Source organism: Pyrus communis, chromosome 9, assembly GCF_041283825.1.
Source record: "Pyrus communis isolate YQ-2024b chromosome 9, ASM4128382v1, whole genome shotgun sequence".
NCBI lineage: Eukaryota > Viridiplantae > Streptophyta > Magnoliopsida > Rosales > Rosaceae > Pyrus > Pyrus communis.
In genome coordinates, this window is record NC_142573.1 from 27,598,878 (window position 1) to 27,613,125 (window position 14,248).

The window sequence follows — 14,248 nt, forward strand, 5'->3', positions numbered from 1 at the left end:
GGCCGACCTTAAAACACAATCTTCATTAAGCATGTTACACTCAAAAGTACTAAAATCCACATATAAATACATCCAACGTAATTTGAGTTTACAATTCACCCTCCTTGCAAAAATATTACTGGCCAAAATACGAAGGCTTCCCATCAAGCAAGAATTCTAGATATTTTTCGATCCACAATTTAACTGGCTTCTCGTCACACAGCAGATGTTTTTGAATGCTCAAATTGTACCAATTCAAAACATGCGAAACAACTGCAATGTTTTTCTTTAATGCAGATATATGTAACACATCATAGATACTACTAGATAGGTAAGGTGGAAGAGCTAATCTATAAGAAACATCACCATCACCAGCTAGCTTCAAACCTTCAAAAGGTCCAATAGAACGGGGAGCAAGTTTTTTGCCGTTGCCAAACCGTTTAATTCCATAACAAGGCTTAACCTTAAAGAACACACGGTCTCCAGACTCCAACCTCTACGTTCGGTGATTGCCCTCTTTGTTTAGCATGAGTCTTCGAACGGCTTTTGGGAGTGAGAAGGGATTGTGTAGACTGTTTCTCTGTTTTGATAGCCACCCTAACAAAATCAGCACACCAAAGAAAATAAATAACTGATGGAAACTTCGTTAGGTTTTGCATACCCAACTTACAGAAGATGATGTAGTTTCAAAACTAGTGGGGCACAACATAGCCAATTTATATATATTTCATGTTTGCATTTTGTTTAATCAGTGGGAAGTAACAATAATATGCAGAAAAACAAGTTGTATTGATCCATCGAGCAATCGGCATGCTTTTGAATCAATTCCTCAAGCGAAACATATAACTCAGTCTTTTATAAAACATAAAATAAAAAACTGATTTAAGTTCTACAAACTTCACCATCAATGACTGATACGAACAAGGGGAAGTGTAGAATCTGTGACAGAACTAGTAACCTACAGTATTTGATGCTTCTTTGAAATACCTACAGCTTTCAGAAAAATAAGTAACTCGACAGTGATCTTGTATTTTGAATCAGATGGGGTGCACGTTGGATAAAAACTGTCATGAAGTTTGCAAGGATACGTAATTTTTTGGAAATTGGAACTAGAGTTTCTGGCAAGATATGCAATGGTTTAAAATTAAATGGATTCATCAAGCATACAAACTTCACCTTGGCTAATTGACATGAACAAGAGAAAATGCAACATGCAGAATTGACTTCCTAAACGAAAGTAAAAATTTTAAATAACAACAAACACACACACACACACACACATATATATGTACATATATATATATATGGTTGAAGTAGATATACACTCACCCAGAAGTTGATGTTGATGATTCGGGTTTATCTGTTAGACTGAGTGAAGATAATGGTTTTGAAAGGAACTCCACAGGATCAGCTTCATGGCAACTACTAGAATCCACCGGCCATCTCATTGGAACAGCAGTGCACTTATCAATACACTTGTGCTTGCAACGATTCATCTTATCCACTGTATAAGTCCCAAAAATGTTGTCAAGACGCTTTGCTAGTCTAGGTATATCCGAAGATGTCACGATATCCCAAACCTTCATAACCTGGATGTAATATGATTTCTCCTGAAGAATATCCACAGTCCAAATGAGATTCAGCAGCCTATTGACTTTATACTTCTCTAACAGTTGAGAAGAAGTCCCGTCATGAACCATCATTCCCTTATCCTTGTGTGCGTGACGCCATCCACTTGAAAGCTTCGTTAGTAGATTAAGCACTTCTCGACGAACCAGAGTGTCTTTAATCTTTGCTAATGATTTCTCAAATTCATCAGTGAAGCAAACCTATATGGAAGAGGTTGACAAACAATATTGTAACAACCAAACATCACACTGCATTTTATAATGTAAAAAAGAAGAAATGTTCTTTAAAGAGGGATGATCCCGTTGTGTTCTCGTATTATTTACTGATGTTCTTCCTCTCCCTCTTTCGAAATTAACAGACAATTAAATAATAAAATTCTGCAGAAAATTAACATAATACTTTTGCAGGCCTCGACGTTGTACATTGTTTAGTATAGAACAGCAACATATAGTAAAAAAATTAAATGGATGAATAGCAGCAAACCTTCCATCTCGCATTTTTGAACAGCAGAGATTCAATACTAAGTAGAGCATGAAATCGGTCAACCTCCAGCAGGGCAGCAGCAATAGCCTGTGCCAAGTTCTTGTCCTCGTCAGCATTGTGAAAACAATCGCGTCTCTTGGCATCAAGGACTAGCTTCTTCCAGATAGAGTCACTGTTAACCAAAGTCGACGCATTCCCCAATATCCAAAGACAATACCTACACAGACACAATCAAAACCACTAAATTCAAAACCTCCAGTAACTAAGACATTTCAAAGTAAGCTGCATCATGAATAATTGTATGTAACGTAATTCTATAAAAGTACTACCGTGCACGTGTAAGTGCAACATTTGCCCTTTGACAGTTGGACAAGAAACCAATTGCACCTTTCACGTTACATCTGACAGTGGAGATAATTATCACATCCTCTTCACCACCTTGGAACCCATCAACAGACCGCACACTTACAGAGAATTGAGGGTTACACTTTTTACTGTATTTTTTCACACCCTCTTGAATTGCATAAACTTGAGCCTTGTATGGTGATATGACTCCAATACTAACCTTCTTCTTGGTGCCGATGAATTCTGCAGCCAAGAAAAGAAAATTAACAAGAACTAGGTTTTGTATATTTATATACAAACTTCCTGCGATAATTCTCAAAATAAGTATATCAATGAGATTAGACAACAATAGAATTACCTTGGTAAAGTCTTGCAACTATCTCAGAGACCACAGCAACCTCGACCATATTTTTCTGACTATGACCATGATCAAATTCTTCTTTTCCATTGGCTATATTTATGAAGGAGTAAGATTGGTACATCTTTCCCTTGAGGAAGCACCTCTGATAGCTTCTTTCAGTGACATTCGGACCATCTAATATCTCATTGTTATAGAACTCCATATTTGGAAATAAGCTGATGGATGGATGCATCCTATATTGGATATTGAGAAGATGCTTCCTGTGTCCCAACTTTGTCATCCTTTCGAACAAGCTTCTTCCAAACTCAGCCACTTTCGCTCTCTAATGATATGATCCATTTCATTATTATAATGTTACAATAATATACAAGTTATACTAGTAATTTGAAAAAGTAAAGAACATGAAGGATAAAAATAACACCTCGCTTTTAACCATAGCAGGGAGTTGCCGCTCATCTCCTATTAGAATAGCATGGCGGATACCAGACAGTTGTAAAGGAATTGCAGACTCACATTCTTTAAGCTGAGCAGCTTCATCAACGACTAACAATTCCAGTGGTCTCATCGGTAATGCATTAGGCAATTTGGCAGAAGTTGATGCAGTACAAAATATTAAGCAAGCATTTTGCAAGCAGAAAGTTCTTATTGAATAAGAATCAAGAGTTTTTGGGACACCAAATTTCTGAGGAAGCAACTTCAGTTTACAAACACACTTGTTTCCCAACTGTATAAAGCGACCGACAATGCTTCCTGAAACTTTGAAATCTTTTAGGACTAAGTTTAAACCTTCCTTAGCAACACTGATACGATGCATGGAAGATTTATAGGACTTGAGCAAACCCGAAGCTTCATCCATGTCCTTCACTACCTTCAGTGGAATGCAAGAAGTTGGTAAGTGAGTGTACAAATTTACCATGCAGATCTTCAGTGACTCAAAAATTGAATCAAACTTTTTCTTCACAAACTCCTCAAACGTCAATGGATCATCCTCTTTTACGCTTTCATTGTTTCCTTTAGTACCCTTCTCAATTCCTTGAGCACTTGCTTTGTGTTTTTCTGCTCTCTTTGTGTTTTTCTTCTCATTTCCTTGAGCACTCTCTTTGTGTTTTTCTGCTCTCTTTGTGTTTTTCTTCTCATTTCCTTGAGCACTCTGTTCTTGTTTTTCTGCTCTCTTTTGCAAATATAAAGAGTACTCTTCATCTGGTTCCTCAAGTAGACGTATCATTGAACTTAACAGATACTTCCATCCAGAAAAGGGCCTCAAACAATTGATCAGTATTTTAATACGATGATCGAGAAATACCTCAAGAAGGTCAGCTTTATCATCAACCTGCATTCGCTTCCGGTTCCCAAAGAGAACTATATCTCCAAGTCCGTACTTTCCAAACTCAAGTGACCCATTAACCAGACCCCTGAGCCGGGTTGCAACTTCTAACACCGCAATATTGGTGGGAGCACATGTTAGTGTTCTGCACTTGAGCATAAAGAGGGCAAAGAGAGACAGACTGACTGTCTTTGTCTTCCCAGTACCTGGAGGACCCCAAATCAATTTGACATCATTCTGATGATGGCATTTACTCAAACCGATAAAGTTTAAAACTGCAGCTTCTTGGGAGTAATTTAGTTTGTGAGAGGAAATAGTGGGCCAAATGGTAGAAAGGTCAGGGGAGTAACTTTGTATGGGAGAGCAAGTAGTACAAGAATTCGCATCCTGTACAGAAAGAAACATAACGTTTAGTGAGGAACTAATGTGAACTGTGAAGCTTAAAAATAAATGAAATGTTGAGAGAAATTATATGAGTCCAAAGCCAGATACATACATGTGAACTGGGTTGGAGAACTTTCTGAATAATTTCTGTGTTTCCCTCTTTTGAGTTCAAGGCACCCCACACACGAAGATTTGTTGTCATGTTTATGAGATAAACTGCAAAATGTTTTTGTCTCTTGCTCTTTTGTACGTCTTGTTCTCCATAATCGATAGGCTTGGATGAGAGTATTTGGAACTCATGAGCATCAGGAAATTCATCAGGATTAGGTACTTTACTAACATAAGCAATAACATAGTGTCTTGGGGACCTGTTCAAATCATCAACACATTTCGGTTTAACATCCGTCAAGGCAATGAGATCTCCAACCTGTGGCTCGTACATTAATCCGTTGTGCTTCTGATCCGCTTCTGTATCTCTCTTATATACAATATCATAGAACAATTTTTTGGGAGGTTTATGACCTTTCGAACATTCAAGAGTCAATATTTCACAAGTAGGTGCATGCGACAGTTCCGTGATCATATTCGAGTGTAAATCAGCATGTGTTTCCTCAATGAGTGAAGGAACGAATGATTCCAAATAACTTTTCACATTCAAGAAGGTCTTAGGAATCGTAGGCACCTGTTAATTAAGTGAACAAATCCAGTAAAAATTTGACCAAAAAAAAAAACAGGAATCTCTTCAAGTTCCATTAAACTAATACATGCCACCATCATCAAATATATACATGGTGAGAAACCAAATGTCATGCATGCTGACAATGATAAACCCTTCTATCAAACAATAACACGGAATACTTATTGCTATATCTAAGTTTTTTTTTTTTCTTTTTTTTTTTTTGGAAGACAAAATTGGCCTCAAGCAAAATAGATCGGTGGCCAAGTTGGCCAAAGATATAGCTTCCCTTCCGCCTCTGAAGCAAAAAATTTGAATCCCCATCACTTTTTTTTTTTTGGGAAAAATCCCCATCACCTTAGTTTGGACAGATTTATTAGAATGTCACTTGAATCAAATTCTAAAAGAGAAGGAAATTACGAACCTGGTTTTTGTAAAGTTTGTTGTTGAGAACATCGCCGAGAGACCAAGAGAAAACCAGATCGAGCAAGCTTCTTTTGTCTGTAACTTGTTTCTTGTTGCTCACGTTAGTCTTCTCCATTTCTTACACTTGCTCTATTTCTTCAGTGGAGCAGTATCATCGATTTTCTGGCATTCCCTATTCAAATTCTATGGTTTGTGGGGGAGGGGGTGAATGATCATGTTAAAATAGAAGACGGACAGGAAGTTGAAGAGACCAGTACACGCACCTTCCAATAGAGGGTGAGTCGCATATAATGATATGATTAAAGATAGCTTAGGGAAGACCAAGAGACTATGTATGCCTCTCGATTTCTTTTTTTTTTACTTTTTTATCTTCTTTTCTTTGTGGTATAAATTCACTAGAAAAATCAATAAGAATTTGGAAATAGTAGAAAGTTGTGAGAGATCAATAAGAATTAGTTCTTTAGGATTTTTCACACCATAATATATACGATTCGCACCCAACTTTGGTTAAACTTAATAGTAACAATTTTGTCGAACATGAAACCCTTTCCACGAAGAAAACTCCCAAGTCTTCAGGGAGACCATAAAATAAAGTGAGAGCCTTCCATTATTGTCCTTTGCAAAAAGAAAAGTTGTGGAAACTGGAAAGGTATTTAAATTCCCCTCGAGACTAAGTAATCGAATCAGCGTCCAAGCTGAAGCAATTGCCAGTTAGCCAGTCTTCTTTTCGTACAAATTCCACCACTAAATATTTACCACTACATGTTTCCTTTTACTTTATTATTTTACAAAAGTTTGAAAAGAAAAAGAAACACAATTTAATAATTCAATTGAAATAATACAAAGTCTTTGCTTTTTCGTACGAAGCTCATGCTCATGCATATTCATCAATTATAATTGGTTAATTTTTTGCGAATTGTTATTGGCGCTCTAAAAATCTCATTCTACACTCCTAACTTTCTATATTTGGAAAGAAAAATACACTTGTGAGGAGAGTAGAATGAGATTTTTGGAGTGTCAATAACATTTCCCAATTTTTTTGAAATGTCATGTAAACTAATATACCTTTTTTTGGAATTTTTAGGCCATTTCAACACTTCACTGCCATTCTAATAAGTTGCATTCGACAAAAAAAAAAGGGGAACTTTTATTTAGACCCATTTATCATCTTTCTATACCTAACTTATTATTTTTTATTTTGAAATTTCAAATGTGTCCAATAATTCTTTCTACACCCAACAAGCACAAAAGGAAAATAATAATAATTTAGTAATAGGCAACTTCAGCCACCCTATCTCTTCAAATCTCAACTACCCAGTTTCTAATCTCCCCAACTCCCCGCCGCCACCTCCCTTACCACCCACAACAATTTGGAAATTAGAACATTATTCCCAACAACCCATGATTAAAAAAACCCAAAAGAAACATGTCAATATTTTAATTTTTTTTTTGGAAAAATTAATGGTATTATTAACATATGGTCCAACACAATCCGATTCAACACCTCGACAATTTTGGCATAATTCGAACATGTTAGAAGGACTGCATGGAACAGAAAGCTATTGTGTGGCTGGCAAAAAGTCGTGAAAGGGACATTGATGGCTGAGATCTTTTGGGGGTTTCATTGTGGGTGATAAGAAGATGGTGGTGGGGGTTGGGGAGGGGTAGAAATTGGGGGTGGTTAGGGTTTGGAGTGATGGCATGGCCTAGGTTTTTTAATGTTGAAATTTTATATTTTATTTTTTTGTTCTTTTTCATTATGGGTGTAGAAAGAAAATTGTTGGGCAGATTCAGACTTTCAAGATTAAAAACTATAAGTTGGGTGTAAAAAGAGGATAAATGGGTCTGAATAAAATTTCCCAAAAAAATTTCCAAGGTTTCTTAAAAAACACAAAAAAAGGGTTGATCTGGAAAACAATATTATGAGGATTCTTAGTTCAAATAAAGGAAACAACCTACGCTCTCATCTCTATGTGTCATTTTCAAGATGACTAATAAATATAATCATTGGGACCCTCCAATCTATAATTTTTTTGATGAAGAAAATGCTGTGAACTTTAAGCATTCTTTTACCATTACTTAGTGCCTTTGATTTTGAACACGATAACAATGGACTAATATTTTTGATATGATAGCAATAAAATGAAAGACATTGCCATGATTGACCACATTTTATTGTGTGTACATGATTGACCGCGTTGAATTCTCAAAGTTGGCAGTTAACCACAACTCCATGTTAGTGAGTTTAATGTACTCTTTTAATAGTTCACATAAGCTTTTAGAACAAACACAACATGTTTTTTTGGCATAATTAGATTGTCATCATGGAATAGGATGCGTTTCTCATTCAAACCAGGTGTATAAGATTGAATATTGAATTTGATCATTTTCCTTAAAATTAGCTGATTATTATTGACTTTTTGAGTTGGCTTTCTTTTACATTTCTTAATTAACGTTTGCATTTTACAAGGTCATTTAAGGGTCTAATAAATATTAGGTTTCCACATAATATGAGCTTTTGCTCTTACAATTTTGGAGGTATCAAAAAATATCGTGGCTGTGATTTTAAGAATAAGAGCAACTTGTCCAATTCAAATCCATCTTTCGCCAAATATTCATACCAAATCCCAGAATTCATGCCAATGGATACTTCCTCTTGTATTTTTTATATTGTGCACTTGTGCATTCTTTTGTTGAGTTTCTTTCCCTATTTATGGACCTATAATGTTTTTAATATTTATCTACGTACTTGTATGTCTGTACCATATATTTTTGTGTACTGAATATCTGTACTTTTTTCTTTTTTTTAGTATATTGACATTTTTATACTAAGGAGAGGGAAAGTTCGGCAAAACCACACAATGGGCAGTCTAATTTGGCATCGAATTCGCCATCCGAATATTCGTAACTTAAACATATGCGGAACTATATAGTCATCTACTAGAAAATAGCGTTGTTGCGGGAATTGAACATATTAGTCGGGACAGGCATGAATAATTTCCACACAAACTAACTTAAAAGACGGTGTAGTACCTAAGAACCAATTAAGTAAAACTTTGCTTGCTATATACGGATATGCATGGCATAACAAAGCATTCATTTGTAGATCGTATTGTGCCATCAGTATTATACTCATAGTTTCAAGTGCTCAGCCTACTATATGAGGGAAAACACAAAAAAGGGAAAGTAGAAAAGTTGAAGACATAATATTTGAGCATCTGGCAGGAATAGCAAGGTTCTGAAAAAAATTGCTAAACCATCTCACAAATTCAATTGTTAAACATTACACTGTGACCTAAGATAAAGATAAAGTATATAGTTCGTTCAAAAATCAAAACAAAGTGCTATCAAAGGAAAATGTTTAAGATGATGAAAATAAAAAACTGAACTCGACAACCATATTTTCTATCGGTAACCAAACGAATAATTTAGAATGATACAAACCCAATTCTAGCTCATCTGACTGCTCTCATCCTCAGCTCTGTATTTCAAAGGCTGAGTAGCCATGTTTGCAGAAGTTGCCAAATAATCACCATCAGAAGATTGAGAATAACCCACATTGTTCACATCGCACAAAATTTTATAGAAACGGGGACAAATTAACATATTTAAAGTTAGCAATAAGATGTAAACATATTCGAAGGCTGAGTAGTTGATTGGATTCGTTTCATTTTTCGAATCCAATGAAAATACAAAACGAAAAGGAATTAAAGAATGTTACAATTTAAGTATTTCAAATTAGTGATTAATCAACCAATCAGTCAGTCTCAATGATCTATCAATACCATGGACATCAATCAGAAATTCAAGTAAACCCGGTAAACTATCGACTCCTCAACTCCATCACTCTTCCACCATTGTTTCTAATTTACCTCTCCTTGGAGTTTTTTGATTACTAATTTATATACAGCAAATTGAGCTGTCCATTTCAAATCAAATATACATGGGCAGAAAAGCAAAACCTAAACTCATGCCACATAAATTAATCAATAATCAAAGAAAAATTCTTGGAGACCAGAACAAATCCAATTGGATTTTCATGCAAGTGATTGTAATTGCCAAACAAAACACATATATTTAACTGCCCAAAATTTAAGCATTATCATAATCAATCTATTCTTGTAACAAAAACAGTTTCTCAGCCGTTGGGTATTTTCTGTGGCTTTCGATCAATAGTTGTACTTGTATAGAAAAAAAGTAAAATAGTCGAAAACAAATGAAAGAAAGACGGATCAAATTATTAAGAAATCTAAGTTAGAGTTGTTAAAATTCACTTTCATGTGTACGATTCAAACTTCAACAAATTTATTAACATTTTACCAATCGTCAGACATTGCTAATTGCCAAGATAGCAAGATAATGAATTCCATGAACGAAAAAAAAAAATGACATGCAACTTCAACTTACCATGCCAAAGAAGCTCCATAAGAGGTAGTGGCTTCCTCCTTACTGCATGTATCAAAAGCATTGCAACCGTAGATCCTAGAAATTATAAAAAAGCATCCAGTCAATAGACAATATAATAGTCGTGGGAAGGTGAGTATGCAACCAAGAATCTAAGACATACTTGATTTGTGATTCCATTATAATTTCACACAAAAAAAAAAGATCAAATTTTGATTGAAACATCAAACAAAACAATCTCATCTGTTACAGATTGGACCAACCAAATAAAGAATCTATTGATATGGTTTTCAACCTAACTATAAACAATTTCATATCCTTTCAAGAAAAGATCAAAAAACTAAATTGTTAACATTCCCAAAAACTGAAAATCCAATCTTTGGGGGAAATCCATAAGAGCATGCAGTTGCATCAGTCAAAATATATTCCTTACCTTAATTACACATCTAGAGCTATCAGCTATAGCGAATCTTTTATCTCCAACCTTAAATATTACTCCCTTAATTAGTGCTTCTTTTCAGACCACAACATTGAATACGATTAATTAGGTGCTACATTGGTGGTGATTTGTGAGGACCACTATACTAATTAAATCGTACAATACAATTTCAAGATCTAATTGCAACAACTCAAAATCATAGCAAGACGATCAATCGACGCAAGAAAGAGACCTTAAGAGTCGGGATCATTTTTCCTTGAATATGAATCCGCATCATGTACCCAACTAAGATATAAATCCCCATAAATCCATTTCTGGAAAGTACTAAAATACCCAAAACAAATATATATATATATATATATATATATATATATATATATTATATCAGTATGAATATGAGGGATTGGATGAGGAAGTCTAAATACACCAGTAATGGTGAGTGGTGAGGATGAGCTTGATACTGAAGCCATGTTCTTGGGCTGCTTTCAGAACCTTCTCAGGTTCAACTGGATCCACAACCGCTGCTTTTTTGGTACTCTCGTCAATAATTCTAAACACCAAAAACAAATGAATTTAGAACTGATCAATATTTAAGCATAATTAATTAATAAAACCCTAATTAGGATGATCAGAAATTGAGATGAAAAGGATGGATACAACCTTTGTGCTTTTAAAAACATGCTATAAATTTGTTCCACACTTAGAAATACAGGAAATTATAGAATTTTATTCAAGTGCTCGCAAGCGTATAACATTACCTGCATCCCATTCATGAAACCAAGGCTTATACACCCAAACTAAAAGGCAAAGCCCTTGAACGCATCTCCTGGGGCTAAAACCAACAGAAAAAAGTTAATACCTGATTATTCGCATTTATTTATATATCATATAGCAGCACATTAAACTCATTACTAAATCGCCTATTTGGGAGAGAGAATCTAGTATTGACATCATAAGATTGCTATATAACAGTGAAAATATGCCTACATTCCCCACCACTGAGTGCAACAAAATCCATGGTCTTGGGTGTGAACTTACCCTTCGCTAGCGTAGTGGGTGTTCTTGAGAAGTTGGAGCCTTTGGAACAGTTCGGGAGCTTCTCTGGGAGGCTGAAGCTTCAGCTGTCTGGGAAGCATGCTTGCAACGGGTGTATCAGAACCTCCTACATTAAATCAGTCGCAGGAAAACATTGCCAAGAAATGAAAATCAAACAAAATGAGCAACTCAGATGTTAATAGAGAACACAATTATCTAAGATTCCCAAACTCCTTCAAACACATAAATTTTCTAGAGTGAGAGAGAACTGATACTTAGAAATCTGTACCATGTAATTGGGGCTGTACACGGGCTCCATTTTGTACACCGCCGTGTTGCGCAGAAGCAATACTGGAATCCTTAGTGTTTATAGTGGCTACACTGGCTCTGGATTGTCCTCCATGTGCATTGTTATTATGCTACTTAAAACTGAATATTTGAAATAAAAATCATCAAACCCTAAAATTTCCAACAATCTCAAAAATTCCAAAATGCATTAAAAACCTCAATTTGAAATAGTAATCCAAAGCAATATAATTGTATAGATTGTTAAAAGTGAAGGAAAACTGATCAGGAACAAACCCTACACAAAAACAAATATGCAAATAAGTAGATACGACATACACACACACACACATATATATATGCACCTGCGGTTGGAGGAGATAGAAGGGCCGAGCCCACCGGCGCCCGTGCCCATAGGGTAAGCAGGTGAGTATCCCCTGTGAAAATTATGAAACCTAGTGAAAAGAGCGCATGTGGGAAAGAACGATATCACCATCGAACACATAGAAACTGCAGCTGTAATAGCATTCAAAAAAGTCTTTGTTCTATACGACATAATAAAAGAAATAACAGTGAGCCATAAAAAGTAAAAATAAAAAATTGGGGATTGTAAATTGTAATCTAATCACCCAATAAAAGAAAAAAGAAATTAAGCACAACAATATCAAAATTAGAAGGAATAATATGAAACCTTGTGCATAGAACGCTCGTGAGAATGAATCACACAACAATCAAGGGTGGACAAATCGCAAAAGTGACAACTAAAGGGCACCTAATAGACACCCCCATCTCTCAGTCTGCAACAGACACCCCCGTCTCTATCTCTCTGCAATTGCAGAAATCCCTCGGGTTTCAGAGCAAATGGAAAACGAAGTGCTTTTCCATCCCCTACCCATACCCATACCTCCCTTACCCATTCCCTTTACCCTCGCAGAAAATCCTCCCATCTCTCTCTCTCACCCTTGTCACATCTCTCTGCCTGCAAATCACAGAAAAGAAACCCAAAACAAATCCATGAAATCCCTCGCCTAAATCCTCCCACATCTCTCTCGGACACCCCTATCTATCTTTGTGCAAACCCTAAACCAAATCTCCTAAATCCTATCTCGGACACCCCAAAAATAGCCAAGAAGCCAAAGATATTAAAGCAATCTCTACATAATTCTTTGGAACAATGAAGCAAACAGGTACTTACTTGTTCCTTGTCCAAAATTATTGGTGGCGCCGTACATTGTTATCAATTGTGGGTTTATCAAATCCTTCATGGCTTAGACTGCATGAAGAATTAGAAACAAAAAGATGAATATATGCTGTAAAATATCATATAAATGTAACTGCATTTAAAAAAAAAGAAGGGAATGAAAAAATCGAATTCTATTTCAACAGTATGTAACTGCATGAAAAGTTACATTGAATGCAGACTCAATCAATTTCCCCAAAGTCATTGTTAACCGAAAATCAATACCAAACCCATAATTACCACCACTGAATTTGGCAAAACCCAAAAACAAAATACAAAAATTTACTCATATAATCACAGAAAAACATGAAATTTGAGCACCCATTTGGCCAAGTTAAAGGATAAAGGCACTCACATCATCGAAGTACTGTTTGAGAAGACCTTCTAATACTGGTTCTTCCTTTTTCGTGCTCTTCCTCAGAACTGCCATAAAAATAAAAAACTGGAGAAGCATACAAATTCAGAAAAGGAAAGGTCCAAAACTGCCATAAAAAATCCAGAAAGCATACAAATTTATCAGAAAGAAAAGCTCAAATTACAAAAACCAACTGATGTGAGTGAGTAGTGAGAGGTTGTGTTAGGCACCTGAGACACGTTTTGGTTTCAATTGAGAGGGCCATAGCCTTGCATGTGAGGAAGATGACTCTAGGATTCCAGAGACAGGGAAAGGAGGAGTAAGACGACGGAGGCGAGAGGAGGATAGGACGGAGGCGAGACCGTCTGTGTCGTGGGTCTGCGAGACGGAGGAGGCAAGGAGGATTTGAGAAGCAGGTGGAAAAGGCCGGCTTTACAGTCGTTCTTCCCATCCCGCGATCATCAACACGAGTGCATCAAGATCAGCGGCAGAGATAGCCTGTGGCAGACTCGTAAATAAAAATTGAGCCACTGAAATCAGCCCTGTGGCAAACTCGTAAATAAAGTGAAATTGAGGCAAAATTGCACAGTGCCGTTCCCACTCCTAATTCAGTCTAAAGTAATGTATCCGTAAAAATAAGAACTTTAATATAAAAGATAAGAACTTTAATACTATAAGTACTTTAATATGACATAACATTGAGTTTTAAATGGACATGCGTAAATCAGATTTACAAACCATTCATGTTAGAATCTAAAAGATATCTTATTTAAGTTCTAAAATCTAGATATTTTCCCTTTTTCATTAGTGTAGATAATATCGTTTATTCAAAAGATCTAAATACTCCATGTTTTTTAACTAGAGCCCAAAGTTTAAGGGTTTG

General features: G+C 35.8%; 2 protein-coding genes across 19 annotated transcripts; both read right to left on the reverse strand.

Moving 5' to 3' along the window:
* LOC137740179 (uncharacterized) lies at positions 1–6,061 on the reverse strand. Its single transcript, XM_068480001.2, has 8 exons — positions 5,606–6,061; positions 4,618–5,187; positions 3,219–4,508; positions 2,795–3,119; positions 2,421–2,679; positions 2,092–2,308; positions 1,309–1,808; positions 1–576 (listed from the first exon to the last, which is right to left on the reverse strand). The coding sequence occupies exons 1-8, from the start codon at positions 5,720–5,722 to the stop codon at positions 444–446; spliced, it is 3,411 nt and encodes a 1,136-aa protein (XP_068336102.2). The 5' UTR covers positions 5,723–6,061; the 3' UTR covers positions 1–443.
* Positions 6,062–8,794: 2,733 nt separating this feature from the next.
* On the reverse strand, positions 8,795–13,863 carry LOC137740858 (uncharacterized). 18 transcript variants are annotated; one of them, XR_015966981.1, is made up of 9 exons: positions 13,596–13,862; positions 13,366–13,452; positions 12,966–13,029; positions 12,136–12,225; positions 11,489–11,612; positions 11,209–11,282; positions 10,878–11,000; positions 10,015–10,089; positions 8,795–9,102 (listed from the first exon to the last, which is right to left on the reverse strand). XR_015966981.1 is itself a non-coding variant. In XM_088700589.1 (7 exons), the coding sequence occupies exons 2-7, from the start codon at positions 13,438–13,440 to the stop codon at positions 10,936–10,938; spliced, it is 486 nt and encodes a 161-aa protein (XP_088556715.1). In that variant the 5' UTR covers positions 13,441–13,452; positions 13,596–13,863; the 3' UTR covers positions 8,795–10,935. The 18 variants fall into 18 exon arrangements, 10 of the variants coding, with proteins under 10 accessions (XP_088556715.1, XP_088556713.1, XP_088556719.1 ...); XR_015966980.1 differs by having other exon boundaries at positions 10,683–11,000; XR_015966984.1 differs by adding an exon at positions 11,775–11,914 and having other exon boundaries at positions 8,795–10,089; positions 10,876–11,000; positions 11,209–11,276; positions 12,966–13,043.
* Positions 13,864–14,248: the final 385 nt, after the last annotated feature.